This window comes from Mirounga leonina, unplaced genomic scaffold (assembly GCF_011800145.1).
Source record: "Mirounga leonina isolate KUSES-001 unplaced genomic scaffold, KU_Mleo_1.0 Mir_93, whole genome shotgun sequence".
In the NCBI taxonomy this organism is placed as follows: Eukaryota; Metazoa; Chordata; class Mammalia; order Carnivora; family Phocidae; genus Mirounga; species Mirounga leonina.
In genome coordinates, this window is record NW_023270854.1 from 27,262,446 (window position 1) to 27,286,549 (window position 24,104).

Below are 24,104 nucleotides of genomic sequence, written 5' to 3' on the forward strand. Positions count from 1 at the left end.
TACCCAAAAATGGGCAAGTGCTATTTTGTAACCTACTGTTTTTCATTCAAACACAACTTTTAGATACTATTCTGTTAGTAAAAACAGACTGATCTCATGGTATTTAATACATAGTGTTCCATGGTACAGATATATTGTGATGTATTATTGAGCCCGTGCCCGCTGGATGGCTATTCAGGTGGTTTGTTTTGCTGCAATGAGCCTGAGATAAATATTCTTACACATCTTTGTGAACTCTTTGGACTGTTTTTTCCAGGATAATTTTCTAGAAGTATGGTCGCTATGTCAGAGGGACTACCATTTGGTGTAGATTGTCACAGTGCCCCCCTGGGAAGTTTTTACCTGTTGCCACTATCATAGCAGGGTTTGAATTTATTGTTCTCCAAACTGTAACCAGTGTGAGGGAGGATTGTTCTTTTTAAGTCTTGCTAATCTAATAGGGCAAGTGTACTTTGTTATTATTTTAAGTTGTATTTCTTTAAGTAATTGTTCACTTGCATGACTTTCCTTATGTTTATTAGCCATTTAATTATTTTTTATGATTTGCTGGTTGTTGTCCTTTGCATGTTTTCTGTTGTAGAATTTCTGTTTTTTGATTGCTTTGAAGGAGCTCCTCAGACTTTCAACCTAGTATCTGGAATGTGTTCTAAATGGATTTTTCTACTGTGTCATTTTCCTTTAATTTTATCATACTTTTTGCCTTATGGAAGTTAAAATTTTTATATATTCAGATCTCTCAGTCTTGCTTTTTATTATTTCTGCCTGTGATCCGGCCTATCAAAGCCTTCCTGACCCTGAAATTATTTAAATACTTATATCCAGTACTTAAAACATTAGAACCAAGTTAAAACATGGTGAAGTTATCTTGATTAAATATTAATTATTAAAGTTAATTTTTTAGGGGTGCCTGGGTGGCTCAGTTGTTAAGCGTCTGCCTTCGGCTCAGGTCATGATCCCAGGTTTCTGGGATTGAGCCCTGCATCGGGCTCCCTGCTCGGCGGGAAGCCTTCTTCTCCTTCTTCCACTCCCTCTGCTTGTGTTCCCTCTCTCGCTGTGTCTCTCTCTGTCAAATAAATAAATAAAATCTTAAAAAATAAATAAATAAAGTTAACTTTTTAAAAGTACTAAAAGCACATCTCAATAAAATTTATAACCTAGAGGTTTTGTTTTCTTGACAAAATGCAGGGTCACTTTGAATACTTCGAAATTATGGTAGGTACCTTGCAAATTTCTGGATTCAAATTATCCTAATATTTTAATCTTTTAGAAATTCCCTATGGCTTGTCCAAATCAAATTCATGGATAATCCAGAATTTTTAATATCACCATCATTGGAAGTGTTAGGTTTATCTGTGTTGATTTTAGATTATTTTGATTGTTTCATGTTTTCATTTAGAAAAAGTTCTCTTTGCCTTCTGTATTAGCCCTTAAAGCTTGGTTGCTTAACTAAAAGTTGGGGGGGAAGGCAGTGCAGAATCTGATGACATTTTCCTTTTCTAATTCTTTCAAGGTGTTTATCAGCGGCACTAAGTCAGAATGCAGAAAAGTACTGGAGACCGTTCTGAAGAATAGAAGGCTCTGCTCTCTGCTGTCTCCTTTCTTCACTCCCAATGCTGCACCTGCGGAATTCATTCAGCTCTATGAGAAAGTGGTGAAGTTTCTAAGTGAGGACAACAGTGATATGATTTTCATGCTGCTGACCAAGGTGAGATGTGATTCCGTGCTGATGCCGTCATGGAAATGTAGGATCTGGTGTTGTTTCCCACTCTGTAGAAATGAAGGGGCCCCTGGAGTTCTGTTTCCTGGTAGACCCTTTTCACATTTTGTATTATCTTCAAGCAGCCTGATCCCGCAGCTGCTTCTTGTGGGGGCAGTGGTTGTGTTGTGTAGAGCAGTCTTACTCCACATAGTAGAAAAAGGACTTCGCTCCCAAGCCCTCTTGAGAAACAGTACAGCTTTGAAATATTCATAATAGTAATTTAGTGCATCCTTCTTTTGAATATATCCTGAATTTATGCTGAAAATGTGTTTGATAAATGAGATGTCATATATCAAAGTCTCTCATATTTGGAATAAGCCAGAAATAAGCAAATTGCCTTTGTCCTCATTCCAAGTAGAATATTAACTCAGGCCCAAGCAATGAATTTACTTAACCACTTGAGAATTGCAGAGCCTTAGTGATTTTGCCTTCAATTGTATTTCTCTGACATCTATAAATCATAAAACCTAGGCATTTTTTAGGGCCTAGAAACTGCTCTCAGTCTGTAATGGGGGCAAACATGTTATTTTATAGTTGCGAATTCTGGGAGGTGATCGATAACACCCTGAAGTTTTATTAACTGAGATACGTTACTACTGCAGACTCAGAAATGTAACTGTATCACATGGAGACAGTCCCGTAAAGGGGCTGCTTGTTTCTGGCACTGTGACCAGTGAGGCAGAATGACAGAGTTCTGATTCTTGCCTTGTAGGGAGAACTTAACCAAACATTCTTACATTACAGAAAAGCACGCAGAGCTGAGAAAACTCTCCTCTGTAATCCCAGAGGGTGAAGTGGAGCTGGCGGCTTACTGACACCTATTAATTATTGACCTGCATAGATTCTTTTAAGTACTTGTATATACGTTTTAGTTTCAGTCTTTATACAAAGCTGAATCTTGAGTGATGTTTGACTTTTAAACTAAATTTGCACATAGTTTTCTCTACTTCAGTTAATTTTCCGGTGTCAATAAAACTGCTTCTTATTTCTTTTTCTTTTTAGTTCAATCTTAAGCAATGGTTAAACACCACTAAACCTCCTCTGTCTGATCGTACCAGGCTTCTGGAGTCCATTCATTTGGCACTTACTGCCTGGGGTCTTGAGCCAGATGAAGATATTTTGATGCCATTTAATCTTTTCTGTAAGCACTGGACTTACCTTCTTCTCTATCAGTTCCCTGACCAGTACAGTGACATTCTCAGGCTGCTGATGCAAAGTAAGTGTCTTTTAATTATAATGATTAGATTGCAGTGAATATTTAATGTGACATTTACCATTCTACAGATGTCATCCAAAAATGTAAAAATAAGACCAGTATGTAGGAGTTTTAGAATCACTAATTTTTACCTGAAGTGCTTGATGAACAATGCCCAAAAGGGTACTGTCTGTAGAAAAGGTCAGTTATTGTCCTAAATGTTCAAATGGGCCCTGATTCAGCAAGACAGCACTTAGTATATGGTGTTGAAGTCCACAGTCATGCATCCACCTCTTTCCCTTGACTTTGCAGCTGTCCTGAACTGGGCTGGGTTAGGAGTGGGCCTGCTTACTGTGCTGACTACAGATTTGGTAAGAGAAGGAAGTTGCTCCGTTGCAATATGTTTACTTTGCCAACTGGTTTCTCTGTAGATCCAAAGAGTGGATAAATTTTGGTTTTTTTCTCCCCTCTTAATTTTTTAGACTCATGTTTTTTTGCAAGTAAATTTTATCTGTATGTAATGGTAGCCTGTATTTATATTCACCAAGGGAAAGAGCAGTGTTCAATTTTCTACATTCCCACCATTTCTTTTTCCTCCCGCCCTGCAATTTTCCACTAGAGTATTGGAGATTAGAAGAGGAGTAAAAAGGTTGTTAGTTTTTTTATTTTGGGAATTTCACTAGGTAGGAATTTTACTGAAATTTGATAAATGTGAGATAGTATTTACTTTTTTCATGCGAACTTCATACAGTTTATAGATGTAATGGAAAACTAAGTTTTGCTTTATGCCACATTTTTGTGTTACTTAATATTGAGAAACCATTTAAGGAATAAGGTAATGATTTTATATATTGAACTACCTGAAGAATACGGAAATGTGTGCTCTCGTTTTCAAAGTACTTCAAGCTTTCATTGTTTCTGTGGAGGCAGGTTGAGGGTAGGTGGAGAATGGGGTAGGGAGATGTATTTGTACAATTTTGATGCATGCTGGCCTAATTTTTGCTCTAAATTTTCAGAACTTGATCAAGTATATATTGTGTTTTTTTTCCCTGAAGCCTTTTTAAGAGCTTGTAAGCAGTGTGTATAGGCAACTATTGACTTGCATTTAATACGAAATTTATACTTACCAGGAAAGTAATTTTAGTTAAAGGCTTAAGAATAACAGTACCATCACTGGCCGATTCCGTGACCTCCAGCCTCCTGGTTTACCTTCCCTCCCTGGACACCATGTTGGTGTTCTTGGGGCTCTAGCCTTTGCTTGTCTCTTCTCTTCACTCTTCATGGACAAGCCCCTTGTTTTCCCTGGTTTCCCTGCTGTGTTCTAGGTGTGCGTGACTCCCATACCTGTAACTTGATTCAGGGCTGTGTCCTCAAGAGCCAGACCACAGTAGCCATTCGACACAGACCCTTCACTGTTCCTTAGACAGCTCCCAGTCAGCAGATTGCAGCTGCCTCATCATCTCTCCCCTCAGATCTACTCCTACCAATCTGTTATCCTGTGTGATCCTCAGGCCACTTCTGGGTGGAAAGGGCCAGAGGAGGTATTAGTCCTGGCCTCTGGGATGTGAGATTTACCAGGAGCAGAGTGCTGGCTCTAGTGTCTATTTTGCGTGCTGTCTCTGTGTTGCTTTAGGTTTTGCCCCTTGTACGAGTGGAGTTTCAGGGGTAAGTATGAGAAGAGAGCCTGGACTCTGCACTTGCGTTCTGCAATCCAGTCTCCCTTGTCCTGTTACTGCTGTTTCTCACAGCTTCAGCCAGGAAAGTGGTACCTTGACCGTCCCCGAGTTGGGGGCTGGTAGGTGGGATTCCCCCCCACCCCCGGATTCCAGCTCAGATGGCTCCAGCTGTGCTCACTCCCAGCAGGGTTACTAGGAACCAGGAAGGTGAAGTGTCCAGGTGAACAGTTCTTTTCATAGGTTCTCTTTACTGCAATCTCTTCACCATAGGTCTTTATGAATTAGTTCTGGATTTTTATTGAATTTTCATTCCTTTGTAAAGTACACACATTATTTGATTCAAGTTGAAAAAGTTAGTTTGTGAAAGATGCTAACCTGCTGTCTTCCGTCCCTGCCCCATAAGGCTCCGCCGAGCAGCTGCTGAGCCCCGAGTGTTGGAAAGCCACTCTGAGAGCCCTGGGCTGCTGTGCCCCAAACTGCCAGCAGGGGGCAGCTTCTGCAGAGAGCTCAGTGCTTCAGAGCTCTCCAGATGTTCTCTTGTCTGACAAGCAGGTGTGTAGCTTTTGGTGTCTGAAGTTTATGTCTCTGCATTCCTTTTCTTTCTTTCTTTCTTTTTTTTTTTTTAATTTTTTTATTCTTATGTTAATCCCCTTACATTACAACATTAGTTTTAGATGAAGTGTTCCATGATTCATTGTTTGTGCACAACACCCAGTGCTCCATGCAGAATGTGCCCTCCTAAATACCCACCACCAGGCTAACCCATCCTCCCACCCCCCTCCCCTCTAGAACCCTGTTTGTTTTTCAGAGTCCATCGTCTCTCATGGTTCGTCTACCCCTCCGATTTCCCCCACTTCATTCTTCCCCTCCCGCTACCTTCTTCTTCTTCTTCTTTTTTTTTTTCTTAATATATATTGCATTATTTGTTTCAGAGGTACAGATCTGAGATTCAACAGTCTTGCACAATTCACAGCGCTTACCAGAGCACATACACTCCCCAGTGTCTATCACCCAGTCCCCCCATCCCTCCCACCCCACCCCCCTCTGCATTCCTTTTCTGTTTCCTTTGCTATCTGTTTTTTAAACAGTTGGAACACATTCAAAATTTTTACCTAAAAAAGCTGCACTTCTGTGCATTATCTTTAAGAGCCCTGTGTTTTTGTCAGTCACTTTCTTCCTCCCATGCACCCTTTGCCTTTCTCTCACACCTCAGAGTCTGTCTTGCTCAACCGTTCAAGAGCAGCCCAGACCCACCCTCTGGGTGTACCTTCCCTCCCCACCTTACCCCACCCAGTTAACCTCACACCCCTGGCTCCTGTGGTCAGGTTCTCATGCAGCGTCCCACAGAGCCCTCAGTTTCATCAGTGTTATGTGATGTGGGGCCGCATGACAATGTACTGGAAAGAATGGTTCCTCTGCTTTAGAAAAAGAGTTTGAAATCTGCTGATTTACTTTTCCTATGCAAACGCCTTTGCAACTCTATTACAAAGTCCGAGCCCTCCATCACAGTTGACCCTAGTACTCTGCTGAAAGTAGACCTTTAGTAAGGACTCTTTGACCCGTCATTCTCTTCCAGGTAGTGGAGACTATACAGTGGCTTTCAAACTTTTTTTATAAGCTTCGGTTATCCACATTGGACTTTAAAAGCTTTGGTTTATTCTCAAAATGGAGTCCTTACATGGCTGATATGAAGACACTCTTGGGCTATCTTGTAAAACGGCTGCTTGATTCAGAAATGGCCTGCTTGGCTCAAGACGCATTTCCCAGCAGCAAAACAGGTAATATGCCCTTAGTGCACCACGGAGCAAGGTGCTCTGACCTTCCATTAGAAGAGACTTGAATAGACACATTAAGATATTTAAATCTTAGCAATAAAACTATATATCTGAGTGTCAAGAAGAAGAAATAGGAAATATATAGTATAGGCGTGAACCCATCTATGTATCATACCTATGTTCACTTGCACACTGTGTGCTTGCTTCAGCTTGTCTCTGCCCCTCCTTCATGGGGGACGGCGCACGGAGATAGGTTTCAGTCTCCAGCTCTTTCTTCCTATATTTATCTCATTTGGGAAAGGGTTCTGAATATTTAAACATTTATCTTTTAAAAAATATACGGTATAAAATTATCCATGACACTGTGAGGTAATAAAAATTCCTCAGGAAATTCCATTGCAGCAAATGATGAAAACATGAGCTTAACTTAGTTACATGAAATGTGTTGTTTATCAACATAGGTTTGTGAGTATACAGATAATAAGTAGATTTTTTTTTTAGCGTTATTAGTGATATTGACAAAGGATGAGCTTGTTTCTTGTCTCTAAAAATTTTGCTTTGTTTTTAGTGCTGAGATCCCTACATTCAGTAATCATCCAGCTCTTTAAGCCATGGATCTTGGTTTTGGAGGACCATGAAAGGTAAATCGTTTTTCAGAGATTCATATTCTTTTGAAATGTATAGAGTTAAAGTTCTGTTGGTATTTTGTTATGAGGGATGCGTCACGGATTTAATTTTTTATGTAGGGCCATATTAAATTTAGAAAATGCTTCCTTATGAAGGAAACTTAAGACGTTTTCTGCTTGTGGAATTGTTAGTTTGGTTGATCAGACCTATTAACTTTGAAGCAAAACTAGACACTTATTTCCAGTTTTCTACAAAAAGACGTTGAATAAATTTTGGTACTTAATTTCAGAAAAATGGGTGTTACTCTCCTGAATTAGATTTTGATAATATACTACTGTAAAATATGAGACTAACTTGATTTTATCCAGTACTCAGTTATTTATTTTTTGGAACTAAGTTGGCTTTTGAATTACTGGGTGGCAATGAACCCCTTTCACATGAGTTTGGAGATTAAATGAAAGTATGATGTTATGAGCATTTAAAACAGAGGTGTAGAAACTGTTCACATGCCGGGAGTTGCCTTGTGAGTCTATTTTCCCCTAAAAGCATACAAACAAAGCTAGGTGAATTTGTCAGGAGTTTGTTAAAATTACAACAGTGCTAGATATCACAGTGTTTAGGTGTTTTCACAACTACTAATCTGTTACTGAGACTCAGAAAACATGAGTGGCTTTGCTTCAGTCCCACCATGAGTGGGGGCCAGAGCCGGGAGCAGAGCTCAGGGCTTCCGACTCCCCTGTCGGGACTCTTGGCATTAGCCCATGCTGCTCCCAAGAGCTCGCTGAAGAAAATCGAAAAGGTTCTGGATCTTTGCGTTTGCTAGAGGACTGTCCTCAATCTGCAAGCTTCAGGATTCCGTGCTGACTCCGAGACTGTTGGCCATAATGCAGACTGCTGTTTATTTCCAGGAAGAACTAATGGGATTTATTTTGATACTGCATTTTCTGGGCCCAGTTCAGAAACTAAAATGATCATATAAAGAGTTTTTTTCTTTGGTTATTTCGAAATCTGTCCGTTTTTGGCCATCTTTCTGTTACAGGGATTTTTTCCCCATGTTTTCGGAAGACAAAACTGTGGAAGCCACTTCGTGGCACGTGTCTGAGGCATTTGAAATATAACCGAGATACACAGGGGTGTAAATTGAATTTAAAAAGGTGTTAATCTATGTAGACCACACATTTCTGAAACGTCATTGCATTGGAATGAAAGGTTTAGAAGGAAAGTAAATAAAATTGTGTGATTGTTATTATGAGCTACGATTCATCTCCAGGAATTCACAGCGGTTAAAGTGGTCAGAATGTGTTTGGGGGCTACGTAATACAGTGATCTGTAAGGACTGAGGCAGTCCCTAGATTCTGGGACCTAGAGTGATTTAATTACGGTGCTTTCCTTTCTAAGCGTGTGCTTCTTTTATTTAAAGCAGCCAACGACATTACCCCTGGCTGGAGAGTGATGCTGTGGTGGCCTTAAGCATTGTGCAGTTGTTCACGGACTGTATTGACTCTTTGCACGAGAGTTTTAAAGGTAGGAAGATGTTATGTTATGTCTCTGGTTAGTTACCACTTTTTTCCTAAATCATTCGGTTACTCTTTTGCCTCTGCTTTTCCTACTTTGTTTAATTTTATTTTAGTTGAGAGGCAGTCATCTTTGACCAAAGGAGGTCACTGATAAGTTGGTTGGTGTGAAGTTTGTAACCTCTTATTGTTTGTAAGGTAGCTCTGAGCTGCATCAGCCTTGGAATATAGGCAGCCATTCTCTTCAAATATTCTCTGTCCCTCATGTTGAACCTCATTCTATCTTCTGTGACTCCGACTTCTTTTTCATGTTTTCTTTCTGTGCTTCATTTTGGGTGAATTTTTGAGGACTCTCTTCCAGTTTACTTAGTCTCTCCAGCTGTGTCTCATCTGCTTTTAAAAAAAAAAAAAAGCCTTTGGATTTATTTCAATTTCTAGAAGTCATGTTTGGTTTTTTTCAAACCTATCCTCCTTTTTGATAGCGTATCATTTCTTTTGTTTAAAATTCTAATTTTTGTTTGAAATGTTTAAACATCGTTTCCTTTATGATCTGTTTGCAATAACTGAAGTTACTATTGGGGATGGCTTATGCTACAACTAGTTAGATGTTCCTTCAGATTCTTACACTTAGAGGCTTGTTTCCTTGTGGATTTTTAAATTTTGTATTGTGAGCCCGCATTTAGAGAGATTCGAGAGATTCTCTCTGTGGGAATTCCGTAAAGACAAGGGCTTGAGGGTGTGTCCTCCAGAGGAGATCTGCATTTGTTGCCAGTGGGAGTTGTGTAATTACTTGGCTTGTGGTTTCTCACTGTTGTGCTGTAAACAGTCAGACCCCAGGCTCACTTGCCGGCGGGCCTCAGTGTTCACAGTCAACTTGTTCCTCTCCTTGGCTCTGAGTCAAGGTGAAGGCAGAGATCTTACCCTGATCTGCTCTTTCAGTGAGGGCCCAGTCCTTAGGAGACTCCTCATGCTGTTAGAACCCCTCAGAAGCCGACCGTCCACGGGCAGCCGAGGCTTCAATGTCTGTTCAGTACCCAGGTTTCCTGGTCTCTCTTTGCTTCTGGTCCCTGCTTCTGGCCCTGTTTACTTCCATTGAGCGAACGTAGTTCTGCATTTTCAGAGATGTTTTGTTTTATCTAGTGTATCTACAAGTTTTATATTGGGAGGTTTATAAAGACATTCGTTCCACACCCCCCCCCAAGATTCTTGCAATCGCCTCCTGTTTTTCCTATCTCCAGTTTCTGTTCCTGCCTACTGACTAGATTGGTTTTCGTGAAGTAGTATTTATATCCTATCATATTCATATTTCCAAACTTTAAAGTGTCGTGTTTCTGCCCAGAATTCCGATATGGCTGGCCCAGTGTACTTCAACATTATGTGATGGTTTCTTCATGGAAACCTTCCACTCCAGCCATACCGCTTGACGCACTGTTCTGCGAATGTCCTTGGCGCTCCCCTCGCTGCCCTTGCTCAGGCTGATTCCACTACCAGATGAAGCCTCGGGTACTTTATATTCTTTCGCACGTGTGTTTATGTGCATGTGTTTCTCGCCTGCCTCTGAATCTTCTAGCGCACCTCTGCAGTTTGAGTCCTTGGGCAGTAGACACCGTGATGGAGCCCAAATGCCAGAGATCTGTTTGGGGCGGTGGCCTCGGACCCCCGCGCAGGTGGGACAGCTGTGAGAGGCGAGTGGGAGGGAAGAGCAGTGTGCCTGCCTGCGGTGCAGCTCCGACCAAGGGGCGGCCAGCCAGTGGCCGGCGCCAGGCAGACATTCCGCCCTACAGCTCCCACGTTGGGCAGAAGTGGCCACTCTGTGCTCAGTTGTTGGCTCCCCTCGGGCACTGCAGTGGGTCCTGAGGGAGCGCGGCCTGCTGGGCACCTTCTGTTTCTGACTGGTCTGCCTCTGGGGCAGCCACATTCTCTGTGGCTCGTAGTCGCTGACTTAACAATGTGGCCTTCGACAGCTGTGTGTGTGTGTGCAGAACAGATTTAGGTTTGCAGCCAAATTGAGCAGAAAGTACCCGGAGCGCCCATATGCCCCCCCCCCCCACCTCCCCCACACAACCTCCCCTCCTATAAACACCCCCCCCCCGCCAGAGTGGTATGCTGCTTACAGCTGATGGGCCTACACTGACACCTCATTGTCACCCAAAGCTCATAGTTTACGTTACCATCCACTCTTGGCGTTGTACATTCTGTGGACTTTGACGGCTGTGTAATGACACGTATCCACCATTGTGGTATCCTGCAGAGTAGTTTCGTGGCCCCAAGGATCCTCTGTGTTCTGCCTACTCTCCCCCCTCCCACCTAATTCTAGGTGACCACTGATTTTTTTTTCTTGTCTCCATAGTTTTAGTTTTTTTAGAATGCCAAATAGTTGGAATCATATATTATGTAGCTTTTCATATGGGCTTCTTTCACTTAGTGATATGCATTTAAGTTCCTCCGAGTCTTTACATGGCTTGATAGTTCATTCCTTTTAGCACTGAACAGTATTCCATTGTCTAGATATATATATTTTTTTTAAGAGAGAGAAAGCGCACAGGGGGTTGGCGGGGTCAGAAAGGAGAGACAGAATCCCAAGCAGGCTCCACATCCAGCATGGAACCCGACTTGGGGCTCGATCTCATGATCCTGAGGTCATGACCTGAGCCAAAATCAAGAGTTGGAAGCCCAACTGACTGAGCCACCCAGGTACCCCATCATCTGGTACTTTTGATTGACCTTTTACATACATGCCAGATCTCTTTAAAAAAAAATTTTTGACCGAACTGTAAGATGTAAACTCTAGGTCCAGAAACATTATTCTTTTTATCCCCTACAAGACTTACGCAGTGCCATAATCTCAGTGTCTATTTGATAAGTATTGGTTTAATGAGTAACATATGAAATACTAACAGTAATCACTTTTTTTAGAAAGACAAACTTCTAGCTGCTTATCATCATCAAAAATATTTGAGCATCAAATTATAATCACAAAGGCACTATATATATATATATATATATATATATATATATATAAACTTTTTTTTTTTTTTTTAAGCAGGCTCCATGCGCAGCATAGAACCCAACATGGGGCTTGAGTTCACCATCCTGAGATCAAACACGAGCTGAGATCAAGAGTTGGATGTTTAACCGACTGAGCCACCCAGGTGCCCCTGTATGTTTAGTTTCTTAGTATAGGGGACAAGCACTCTCTCAGGCTCTTGCCTGTGTATATAAAATAAGAAAGTGGCTTGGGAACAGGAGGGTCCATGGCTAACATCAGGAATTGGTAGCTGAGTTCAAGGAGAGGAAACAGAACTATGCAAAGCAGGAAAAAGCATTTTATTATAGCCTTTTAGTGAGATCTTCTGATCCAGCTCCCTCCTTTTATTCATGAGAAAATGAAGACCCAAAAAGCAAAATGAATTTATCTGAGCTCACAGAACTTAATGTGTGTCTGGGCTGGAACTAGAAACTCAGTCTTGTCCTCAGAGATTACCTTTTAGACATCCAACTATATATCCATCCTTATTTAAACAAAACTATCTTTTATAAATATTTAAATAAATGCTAGCCTTACCTTGTCTTAAAAGGTTAAAAACATGTTGATGTTTCATGCTGTAGAATAAAGTAAGGACTGTGAATCAAGGGCACAGGTATGTTGGAAATGATAAAGCGATTGCTACCATGGGTTGATGCTCATTGGCCATTTTTCAAAAGCCACCACTAAGAACCACCATCAGGTTTCTCATGTTGTTGTGGGCGGCTGGCTCTCTCTTCTTTGACTACATTCATTCCTTTGCGTAGAACCAGAACATCTGAAAAGTTTTGTTTTAGACTAAATGCCCCTTATACTGGCATTCACTCTTGCGGGCACTGAGGTAATTGATACTTGTGACTTTAATACTGAGTGATCCATGTCGCAGAGGAGTGTCGTTTTAGAATAACTTAGCCGAGTGACAGTTAATCATCTAGTCGTACTGCACCAAAGGTTACGTTTTAGTCATGTGCAACATTTCCTTTTGAGCGATATTGGATTCCTCCAAGGCGCCAAATGAATGAGTGCTCCATGCTGGTGACTGATTATATGCTGAGGGCAGCAGACTGGAGGGATGCCTAGAAGTGGGTGGGGTTGTGCAAGTGTATTTGAGTTAAAAAGCCATTTAGCTAGAAGTTTTAAAGAAAAACGGATCGCCCCTGCTATCTCCCACCTACCAGCTTCTCGTTCTGGTTCCCCAAGTAAGTAATTATAGTACCGGTCTTTGCTATTAATTTGCCATCAGTTTTTTGTTTTTTTTTTCCTGGCACATGAAAATCTTTGAAATTTGGTAATTATTGAGAAACTTAGGTTTTAGACTTTTAGTTCAAATTTTTGTTTTGTGTTTGTTTTTTGTTTTTAAAGATTTTATTTATTTATTTGACAGAAAGAGACACAGTGAGGGAACACAAGCAGGGGGAGTGGGAGAGGGAGAAGCAGACTCCCCGCGGAGCAGGGAGCCCGATGCGGGGCTCGATCCCAGGACCCCGGGATCATGACCTGAGCCGAAGGCAGACACTTAACGACTGAGCCACCCAGGCGCCCCGTGTTTGTTTGTTTTTAAAGATAACCCAGAAGGTCTTCAGCTGTGTTTTCTGCTTGAATTTTAGATAAGCTGTTGCCAAGTGATGAAGGAGCCCTTCGGTTACACCTGATGCATTATTGTGAAGCGTGTACAGCCCCCAGAATGCCAGAGTTCATTCTGTACGCCTTCCATAGTGCCTACCGGAGACTCCCATGGAGGGACCTGCACCCTGACCAGATGCTCATGGAGGCCTTCTTCAAAGTGAGCCCTCGCGCTCTGTGTCGCAGCCTGGCTCCTAGGGAGCAGCCTGCTCACTGCGGTTCTCAGGCCCGGCTGCAGTGGGTGCTAGAGTGGACTGTGCTCGCATTCTGTGTTGCCCAAATGGTGCTTGTGGGAAGCAGCGTTCCGTGGAATTCATTTTACTGCGGGAGTAGGCAACTGGAAGACATTTGTAGGACCATTTTTAAACCTAGGGAAAGATGTTGACTGTAGCATGGCTGTCAACCCTGGACTTTCGTAATATTGTTGTAGGAGTACATGGTTTAATGACTTTGTCATGCTCAGTCTTGGTGTCTCTGGGTTTGCATCTTTTTCTAGGACAGTATCATCAGGCTTCCATGTTGTTAAATGTTCTATTAAAGCAAAATGTAATTGGTACTCAAGCCATTAGTTTCTTTAAGCAGTTACATAAGGGAATAATGCTGTAGGAGACAGAAGTGCATCGTAACAACCAGTGACGCATCATAATCATATAAAGACCCGAAACGACTTGGAAAAATTGCTAATACGTATGTGAGTCTTAGCAGTAGAAGCAATAGTTACAAAAACAGCCCCAGTAGGTCACTTACATAGCACCCGGCATTTTTGTTGTTGTTGTTCTTAGGTTTCCATTTTTAAAGATTATTTATTTATTTATTTATTTGACAGAGAGAGAGAGAGACATCGAGAGAGGGAGCGAGAGAAGGAACACAAGCAGGGGGAGTGGGAGAGGGAGAAGCAGGCTTCCCGCCGGGCAGGGAGCCTGATGTGGGACTTGATCCCAGGACCCTGGGATCATGACCTGAGCCGAAGGCAGATGCCTAACGACTGAGCCACCCAGGTGCCCCTTAGGTTTCCATTTTTAAAAGCCCCTTATTGTCTTGTCTTAGCTTTTTATAGTCGTTTCAGTTTATTTATTCAGAGTCACCAGTTCTTTTGTGTTTACTCCTCACTTGACGTCACGTTGATGACTGAGACACCATAAGTGCTTTAATTCCTGCAGGTCCACGGTGGTCTCTGACGGTCCGGGAAACGTACTGCGGTCTGTTAGCGCTGACCGTGGAGAGCACCCAGGGCTGTGCTTGTCAGTCGCTCCTCCGCAGCCGAGCTCCAGGGAAGGCTGAGGACGGCTGTCTCCAAAATAAAAGTTTAGGAATGATTTTATAGCCGGTTTAGTATATGAGATAGGTCCCGAGTAGATATTTATCACTACTATGAACATGGAAGAGAATGTTTGCTTAAAGAGCTGTAGGGTGGCTTGAAGCGGGCGGCCTCAGCTGTGTGACAGATGAAATGTGAGCACAGCCCCGAAGGGTCGGTGTAGACTCGGTGCCTCTAGGTATTTTAGTCTAATGAGAGATAATGCTGACCTGGCCGGAAGCAGGAAGCCTTTCAGTCCTGTGTGTCTTTCTGGAGTAAGAAGGGATGTGTTTTGAGGGGTTTGGAGTGAGGATAGAGAACAGGTGAAAAAAGAGGATGAGGAATAAAAGGGAAAAGAAGCAGCAGTTAATATGATAAAATGATGGTAGTCACAGGAGGGCATGAATCATCACCAGATTCCATTGACTGATTTTATAAATGGCTTTTTAATCTTCATTTTAAATAGAAAAATTTATAGCTAGCCATGTTTTATTTTAAACAGACAGCTGAAATGGGCTAATAAGAGTTAACTCTGACATTGATTATATACTGTAAAATACATTTACCACCCCCCCACCAATCCCTAATATATTTTAAATATCTTTTAAATAGGATTTAATTAAATATTATGCAGTCATCAAAAATCACAAAGTCTAATGATGTGGAGACATTTTTATAACATAACATTATACCAAAAAGGCAGTATAAAAATTATATACAATAATAGAACGGGTCTCAAAGTATGGTCCTAGAACCAGCAGCGTCGGCACCACCTGGGAGCTTGTTAGAAATCCAAATTCCTGCTCTTACCCTAGATGTAGGAAATATAAAATTCTGGGGATAGGGTCCCACAATCTGTGTTTTAGTGAGTTCTCCAGGTGGTTCTGCTGCACAATCAGCTTTAGGAACTACTGACTAATAGATCTCAATCTTTGTTCTATCTTAGCACATCTGAGGATTGTGACAGAGCATTGGTGACTGTGGCAGGGATTTACCACCCTGGTTAGAGCTAGGGAAGGTCATTCCTCTCCTGTTAAGAACTAGTGGAATAAATAATGAACTCTAAAGAAGCTGAAAAATGTATGCGTTCACTGAGGATGGAAGAAAAAATATTACAAATGTTAAGTCTAAATCTTTGCGGGGAAGGATTCGGACATGGTTTTTATAATTTGGGGAAAAAGTTATTTTTAAAATTCAATTTAGTAAGCATTGATTTATACACATTTTTAAGAACACAGACAGGTTGAAGGAAAACATTAATTTTGATTCATTTCCCTTTAAGGTGGAACGAGGAAGCCCTAAGAGCTGCTTCTTATTTTTGGGGTCTGTCCTGTGCGAAGTCAACTGGGTCAGTGTGCTCTCTGATGCCTGGAGCCCCAGTCCCCACCCAGAGACCCGGAGCATGATTGTCTGCCTCCTTTTCATGATGATTTTATTGGCAAAGGAAGATCAGCTGGTAGACCAAGCAGTAAGTTTGGAGAGCCTGTGATGAAGACTTGGCAAGGCTTCCTAGAGCCCCACTCCCTACGAGGTTGTAGCTTTTCACTTGTTTCCCTAACACCTCTGTCAGTGTGAATATCTGCTTGGCATATGGGATGTGCCTTCAACTAGGCGCCCGATTTTCTGGGATCGTTCGTAATCTAATTCTGGGTTATGAAGGGAAGCACACTGAGTTAGAGAATGCAAGTCAATTTTATTTTACATCTCATTAATTGCTAGTTCTGCCACCAGATCTGAGAGTTCCTTTGAAAATTGGGTTCTGAATACTTACAGATTTTAAAGTTAATGTGTTTTTGCCAAGACCTTGGTTATTACTTTCACTAGTACTTCTAGCTTCAGTAGATACTTACTTGACATCTTAACTGTTCAGTGCTTATCATAGGCCATCTTAGTGATCACTCCATAGACCAGAGATACATATTTCTGGGAAACTGAGAACTCCGAAACTAAAGGAATATGTGTTTTATTTTTAGGATTCACCTCTCCTGAACCTCCTCGGACAAACAAGCTCACTCTCGTGGCATCTCGTGGATACCGTGTCCTACCAGAGCGTGCTCAGTTATTTCAGCAGCCATTACCAGCCAGCCATCATCCTGGCAAAGGAATCTTCTGCAGAATTAATCATGAAGCTCCTAAGAGTGTCTGCGGGCCTTTCCATTCCTACTGACAGCCAGAAACATCTTGTAAGTTGAGTGGGTGCTTTAAAAGGCAGAGTGTTCTTCAGGATTGTGGTAGTGGAGGTGCTGCTGAGGACAGTCTCAAACCCTGTGATGGCTCAGGTGAAAGAGTTAGAGGATGTGTACCATTGTGTACTCCTATTTTGGCCTCTCAGATCTTTTAGTTTTAATTACCTCTTTTGCTAAACCTTCACTTACTAGCAGTATTACACGCTAACAAGAGGGCGAAAGGATTGAGGGCGGCAGCCTTCGGTTTAGAGATCTGGATGTCACTGGCAGCAGAATGGCAGCGAAATTATGAGCATGAATTTGAGGTCTGACAAACTCCGGTCCCCAGCTCATGGCCATCCCGACGTTTGTTTTCTCATCTGAGCTGGAAATAGTACTTTGCCTCAAAGTGTTGTTGTGAGAATTAAATTAGGTAGTGAATATAAACGTTTTTGGAAAAGTTTCTGGCAAGTAATCAATGTGTAGTTAACATTGCTATTGATGTAGTGAAAAAGGAAGAATGTTCTGGAATTTGGGAGAACGGGGGTTCTGGTGTAATTGTTACCACAGATTTGCATATCCCTAGACACAGGGCCTTAGACACACACCTGTCTTCATGTGGCCTCCTGCTATGTCCTCGCCTCTCCCTCCCGAAGCATTCAGAGCAGTTACATGCCCCCAGGGGATACTCAGTTTACACTGCTTGCATGGATTCAAATGAATGCTCCTTTTATTATTTGTCAGGATGCAGTTCCAAAGTGCCGAGCCTTCACTCATCAGATGGTTCAGTTCCTCAGCTCCCTGGAACAAAATGGAAAAATCACCTTAGCAGTCCTAGAAAAGGAGATGTCTAAGCTCTTGGATGATATCATCGTCTTTAACCCACCTGGTGAGTGGCCCATGGGCCGTCGTGTCTCCATTCAGTGGGTGAATCCCTGCTCTTGTGAGATCAGGGGCCTGGGCAGGACACTTTCAGTCTTGTTCCCAGAGAAGTGGTGCTTGGAGAGAGGATGGGCTCCCAGGGACACTGTCATGTCGGCACCAGGGGAGGGACAAATGCTAAGAACTTGAGGAGGAGTTGACACTGTCAGATGCTGGTGTGAGATTAACGGGACTGAGGGCTAAGCTAGACAGCTGGATTTAATAAGTAGGAGGGAACCAGAGACGGCCAGTGAGCAGCATCCCGAGATGCTTTCGCTCTTCACTGGGAGAGCCCTTCAGAATCACCTGTAGACGTGTAAAGAAACTGTGTGTGGAGAGCTTGTGCTCCTGGCAGTTTGGTGGACTGGGTATCCTGACTGCTTCTGCTGAAAACAACTAAGAATGCTGGACAAAATGTTTTTAGGAAACCGACAATGAAACTTGTCATGAGGTGGTGGGAAATCTTAGAAGTCAGAAGCTAAGTGAAAGGAGGAACCCATAAACGTAGATGGAGTGCTGAAGCTGGCTTCCCCCTTGAAGGCTTTTACGGGACCATCTTAGACTGGGGTGGGGTAGGGGAGCACTAAAGCCCAGGGCCGCTGGAGATGGGGGCCTGAAAGGAGCTCGTATGCATCACCCACAGGATGGCATCTTCAGTGTAAGGATGAGCCAGAGATAAACCTGCCCCTGGGAGAGGAGAGCAAAGTCAATAATCCGTTTGACCTGGGTGTTGGGTCAGATATCTATGTGGTGGGGAAAGAGAGCTGTCTCTTTCGAAAATCAGTAGGCATAAGCTGACCCTCATGTGTGTCTGAGGCACAAATTCCTACTACCTAGACTGTCCAGAGAAAAATCCCTCAGCCTGGGAACTGAGTACAAGTTGTTCTGTGTCGGCAGTGCCGTTAGATGCCCAGGGGAAAGCACCCACAGAGCCACGTTGGAGAAACCCGTCTTCAGCTCTGGCCTCAGAGTTCCAAGGAATATGAACTCATAGTAAAAAAAGAAAAAGTCATAAAACACACAAGGAAACAAGGCACCACAAGCAAGTCAGCAGAGAACGACTTAAGATACTGAAATAATTAGTACAGTAAACAAAAAAGTATTTTTATCTATTTAATAAAATAAGAGAAATTTGAAAATGTCGGTAGGAGCAAGAAATTATAGAAATATACAGCTTTGAGGGAGAATCCGATATTCTAGAAATGTAAAATATAGCACTTGTAATAAAAACTTAATGGGTAAGTTTAACAGCAGGTTCAACTCATTTGAAGAGAAAATTAGTAAACTGGAGAATACATATGAACACAGTGTCCAGAATGTAGAACAGACAGAGAAAGAACATGGAAGCGAGGTTAGAGGGCCTGGGGGACAGGCCGGGAAGATGGAACATACATGCAGTCATCCAGTCAGAATTCCCGGAGAGGACAGACAGACCTGGGGGGAGGCAGGAATAGCCGGAGAGACAGCAGGGCTGAGAATTTTCCAGGGCCGATGAGCACAACACTCCTTAGATTCAGTGAACCCAGCAGATCCTAAGCAGGACCGAGAAATGCACATCTCTACACACTGTCACACTGTGGTGATGCTGCACGAGCAGCAGGGACAAAGGAAAGAACTCTCACACCCAGGAAGGAGGGCGGACGGTCACCTACAAAGGAACATTTACACTGCTGACTTCTCAGTAGCAACAAAGGAAGCTAAGACAGTGGAACAGCTTCAGTGTGCTGTGTGGAAGTGACTTGTAACCTGGAGCTGTAAACTAAGAGAAACCATCTTGCAAGGATGAGGGTGATATAAAGATACTTTCATTGAAAACTGAGATTGTTTGTCCCCGTGACATCACTTGAAGGAAATCCTAAAGCATGTTCTTTAGGTAGAAGTAGAGTGATCACAAGTAAAAAGGCTTGGATTATAAGCAGGAAAAGTAAGCAGAGAACGTAGTAAAATGTTAGGCACATATGGAAAACTACATAACCATGCATTTATGGGTTTAAAAAGCAAAAGCAAAAATTAAACTATATGGCCACAAGTACATGTAAGTTAGGAAGGAGGTTGACTTAAAAGCATCTAAAGTTTTAGTATGGTTTGAGAGGGTCAATAAATTGATTAAATTTACATCTTGGTAAAATGTGAATGTTGAAATTGCTAAGAAATTCACTAAAAGAATAGAAATAAAATGTATAATTTCCAAGTTAGTGGAGGGAGATAAAAAGGAATGGCCAAAGTGCATTCAGTCCAAAGAAGGCAAGAAAAGAAGCTTGGAGAAGGTGAGAAAAATAACCAAAATAAGATGGTAAAATTTAAATACATCAGCAAATGTAAATGGACAGGTACTCAGCTTAAAAGACAAAAGTTTGTCAGACTGAATTAATAATGAACATCCAGCCTTAAGCTGTTTCTAAAAAGTACATATAGAGCATAGGATATAGAAAGCTTTCTATAAGGCAATCATATCAGGCAATTATTAAAATAGAAAGCTGGCGTAGTAGATTAATATTGGGCAGATAGGACTGTGAAGCAGAAAGCATTACAGAGCCAGGTGATCTTTAGGGTGTTTCCCTGCTTTGAAGTTGCATGACAAAAAATAAATAAATAAAAGCGTTATCGTAGAGATAGAGTCATGGGAAATTGATAAAAGGTTTAATCCACCAGGAGCATATATTAATGATAAATGTATTTGTACCTAATAATACAGCAGCAACTGCAAATACCTGAAGTGAAAACTGACAAAATTAGGAAGAGAAAAGTCAGATTCACTCACAGTAAGAGATTTTGCCACACATCTCACAGTAATTGATGAAGTCGAAGGAGAATCAGTAAGGCTTTAGGAAGTCTGAAGAGCCCCACTGGGTATAGTGAGCACGTGGACAAGATATGCCCTGTATATGCGGGATGAGTCCCCTACACAATGGCTAAGGAACCTCACCCTTGTTCAGCTTAAAGCCAGTCTCCACCAATCTCAAAGGACTGGTGTGCAACAGACCACAATGCAGTCAACTTAGGAATCAGTAACAAAATATAACTATACCCTGGAAATTAAGAAGCAAACTTTTAACTAACTGATGATGACCAAAGAAGCAGTCATAATAGAAATTTAGAAGATTTGGAACTGGATAAAAAAACAGAATGCATCCAAACTTGTGGGGTGCAGCTAAAGTGGGACTTAGTTTCTTGGCCTTCAGTGCTTATATTAAAATGTTAAAAAGATGAAGGCTAATAAGATAAGAATCCAGCTTAAGAGGTTATAAAAAGAATAGCAAAATACGATCAAAGACTGTGGAAAGAAAGAGATAATAATCCGGAGAAGATAAGTAGGAAGAGAGAGAGTGTGAAGAACAATGAAAGTGGCAGATAAACGTGTAGGTGAGTCTACATGAAACATGATTGTCTAAAACAATAATAATAGAAATGCCTCCCGGGGATAAGGCACCAGCAGGGAGAGCTGGTAGGGGTTAGAATGTTACAGAGCCCTGGCACTGCCTTGGAGCCAGTTAACATCAGACTTTTGAAAAGTCAAGAGTGCATGTGTAATTGGTAAGGCAACCACTGTAAGAATGTTGGAACGGTGTTTAACTTCCAGACCAAAAGAGAGAAAATAGAATAAGAAATAATGAAGTAAAAGAGAGAAAAAGGGATGTAGAATTTGGGGAGTAAATGGAAAGTACATTGTAAGATTGTAGATTTAGACCCAGTTACATCAGTAATTAACATTAAATATGAGTGACTAAAATTATCACACTGGATAAAAGAAGGGAGAAAAAGACAACCCAGTAGAAAAAATGAACAAGACCCTTGAATTGACATTCTACAAAAGAGAATATCTAAATGACCAGTATATTTACAGAAAGGTGCTAACCATGTTAATAATCAGGGAAATGCAAATTAAAAGATGACACATCCACCATAGTGAGTACAGTTAAGAAGGTTTCGATACAAAGTTGGCAAGTATGTGGATGAATGTAACTCATGTACTGCTGATCACAGAGGAAATTGGTACAACCAGTTTTAAAAGTTTGGCATCTGTCATCTACTAGTTTGCATATCGTACGACTCAGAATTCCGCTCCTTGGAATATTCCAAAAGAAATGCACCTGTGCCCTGGGAAACGTGAACAGTGACTGTAGTTATGCATCTGAGGGGATCCAAAACCGGAAACAACCCGTGTGTTCAGTAGAAAGGATGAATTGTTGTAGTATATTTGTATAATAGAATGCAACAGTGAAAATCTGCCACGACGTGGATGAATCTCACAGATGTTTTAATGTTTACTTAAATACTGTTTGAAAATAGGCAACTGTAGTATTTAGGGAAGCACAGCAATTGAAAGCTGGTGTCACTGTCTGAGTTGGTTAGAATTGGTGAACAAAAAATCAGTTGAAATTTCTTGTACGTACCTGCAATGTAGATTTACTGCACAGGGTATATAATATGGTAGGTAAAAAGCTGATTCTGGGACCAGACTGCCTGGGTGTTCCACCTGCTGTGTGATCTTGTACAAGTTTTATAACTTCATCTGCAAAGTGGGGATAATAGTCATACCTGTTTCATATGGGTGTTGTAAGCATGAAATGGGATAGTGCACCTGACCTTTTAGCATCAGCCCCTCTAACCAGTAACACCCAGTCAGTGTTAAAAGAAAAAAAGAAAAATTAGCAGGCGATACCAGAGAAAGGGTTTTAGAGTTGATCAAATGTGTTTAGGCCGTGAAGGTCAGATAATAGCTGGCCAAGCACAGGAGGGGAGGGTGTTCTAGAAAGATCTTCCTCAGAAGAGTGACGGGATCAGATCTGGTTTTTAAGAAAACATTTGTTGGCTGTGTTGATGATGCATAGGGAGAGGAGAGGAGAGGGTGGGATCTGTTAGGAGGCTTACTGTATGAGTTTTTGTTCCTGTGAGTCATCATTAAAAGGCACATTAAAATTACAGTTGCTTTTGAGCTGAAATTCAGAGATAAGGCCTTAGAGAAGAATGCCCATACCCGTAGGAATACATGACAAAATATGCACTCACACATAGACATTGTTGAACTTATGTCTAGAACTTTGGTTCCTGAAGTCCTTGCTTTGATCACAATAAGTAGGTCTTACAGTAACATTGTTAGAGTTTATTTAACACTTGCAGGTGGGCGAGTTTGATTTGATAGGTGTGGCAAGTACGACCCAGACTCCCCTGCCCTCGCTGATGTCAATACGGGAGGCTTGTGGTGACAAAGCCCCACTTCTGTTCCATTAAAAAAATTCTACCTAGCTTAAGGAGAGCTAGAAGTAGTTGGCAAAAACTCTAGCCTGCGAAAAAGGTTTTCTGTTTTGGGATGTGAGGAAGGAATCTACCTCGGTAACCTGCTCATTCACAGGTGTCTTGTACAATGAATTTGCTTTTTCTTATACGCTGTGCTCTTTTCATCTGTTTTTTTGAAAGACCCATTTAAATTATCAGTCTGTCCACTTTTCTTTTTCCATTTAAAAAACAAGGAAATAAGAGCTGTTTAAGTTAGGAGCTCTTTTAAGAAGGTTTAAAAGGTGTTTCTTTTCCTTACTTTTATATTTTGTTTTAAGTAATAACCTCTATTCCTTGTAAATCACTCCAGAATATTGATAGCTTTGGTAGTGGTGAGGGTGGAGGTATTTTTCTAGTCCGTTTATCAGGTGACTTCTGAGATCTGCCTGCTTGGTTTTCCAAATGAGCAAAGTTTGGAAGCTAAAGTCTAAGTAAGCATGTTCTGATAAATTGTTTAGTCTTTCATGCCAACTTGATAGGTCTCTTTATTAAAGTATTGCTCGGCCACCTCCTGTAACCAGGGGTCTCTCAGTGGTTCCTACTGTGCCCTTACAAAGTACTGATGTGCTGCATCCTATCCTTACCAGCTAAGCACCATCCAGAGTATTTGTAAATTGTAAAATGTGCCCAGAGTGCAGCTGAAGTTGCTCACATTCACGTCGCCGTTCCGGCAGCCTCTCACGGAGTGTGTCTATGTTCCCCCGCAGACATGGACAGCCAAACCCGCCACATGGCCCTCAGCAGCCTCTTTATGGAAGTCCTAATGATGATGAACAATGCGACTATTCCAACGGCAGAGTTCCTCCGGGGCAGTGTCCGGACCTGGATTGGACAGAAAGTGCACGGGCTGGTGGTCCTGCCCCTCTTAACAGCAGCCTGTCAGAGCCTGGCTTCCGTCCGCCACATGGCCGAGACCACGGAAGCCTGCATCACTGCCTACTTCAAAGAAGGTGCGAAGCTCTCTTTAGGTTGGTCCTTTCCAGGCGAGAGCAAAGCTTTGTCAGAAGGAGGTATCTTTCCAGACCCTCCCCAGCGGGTGATTGCGCCACGCAGATTTCCTTGTTAATGTAGCTGATACTTCAGTATGTATTTTGTTTTGTTTGCAAAGATCTGCAGTTAGCGTGAGAACCTATGGCCCATGTTTGTCAGCACAACCATGTTTCCGTGGAGGGAACCTCTAATTCACTTTACAGTGGGTTTCAATGTCAGACCGGCCCTTTTATGGGAGGCACATCGTGTAAGTCACAGGC

The 24,104-nt window shown here is 41.9% G+C and overlaps 1 protein-coding gene across 3 annotated transcripts in view; it reads left to right on the plus strand.

The window, feature by feature from the left end:
• EPG5 (ectopic P-granules autophagy protein 5 homolog) overlaps positions 1-24,104 on the plus strand; it is a 103,629-nt gene that overhangs the window by 72,874 nt on the left and 6,651 nt on the right. For all 3 annotated transcript variants that reach the window (XM_034995868.1, XM_034995870.1, XM_034995869.1), the window contains 11 exons: positions 1,511-1,705; positions 2,762-2,975; positions 5,034-5,182; positions 6,207-6,408; positions 6,974-7,046; positions 8,453-8,556; positions 13,179-13,354; positions 15,774-15,959; positions 16,465-16,674; positions 17,401-17,545; positions 23,562-23,804. In XM_034995868.1, coding sequence (XP_034851759.1) covers positions 1,511-1,705; positions 2,762-2,975; positions 5,034-5,182; positions 6,207-6,408; positions 6,974-7,046; positions 8,453-8,556; positions 13,179-13,354; positions 15,774-15,959; positions 16,465-16,674; positions 17,401-17,545; positions 23,562-23,804 — 1,897 coding nt within the window. The remainder of the gene's footprint in view (positions 1-1,510; positions 1,706-2,761; positions 2,976-5,033; positions 5,183-6,206; positions 6,409-6,973; positions 7,047-8,452; positions 8,557-13,178; positions 13,355-15,773; positions 15,960-16,464; positions 16,675-17,400; positions 17,546-23,561; positions 23,805-24,104) is intronic.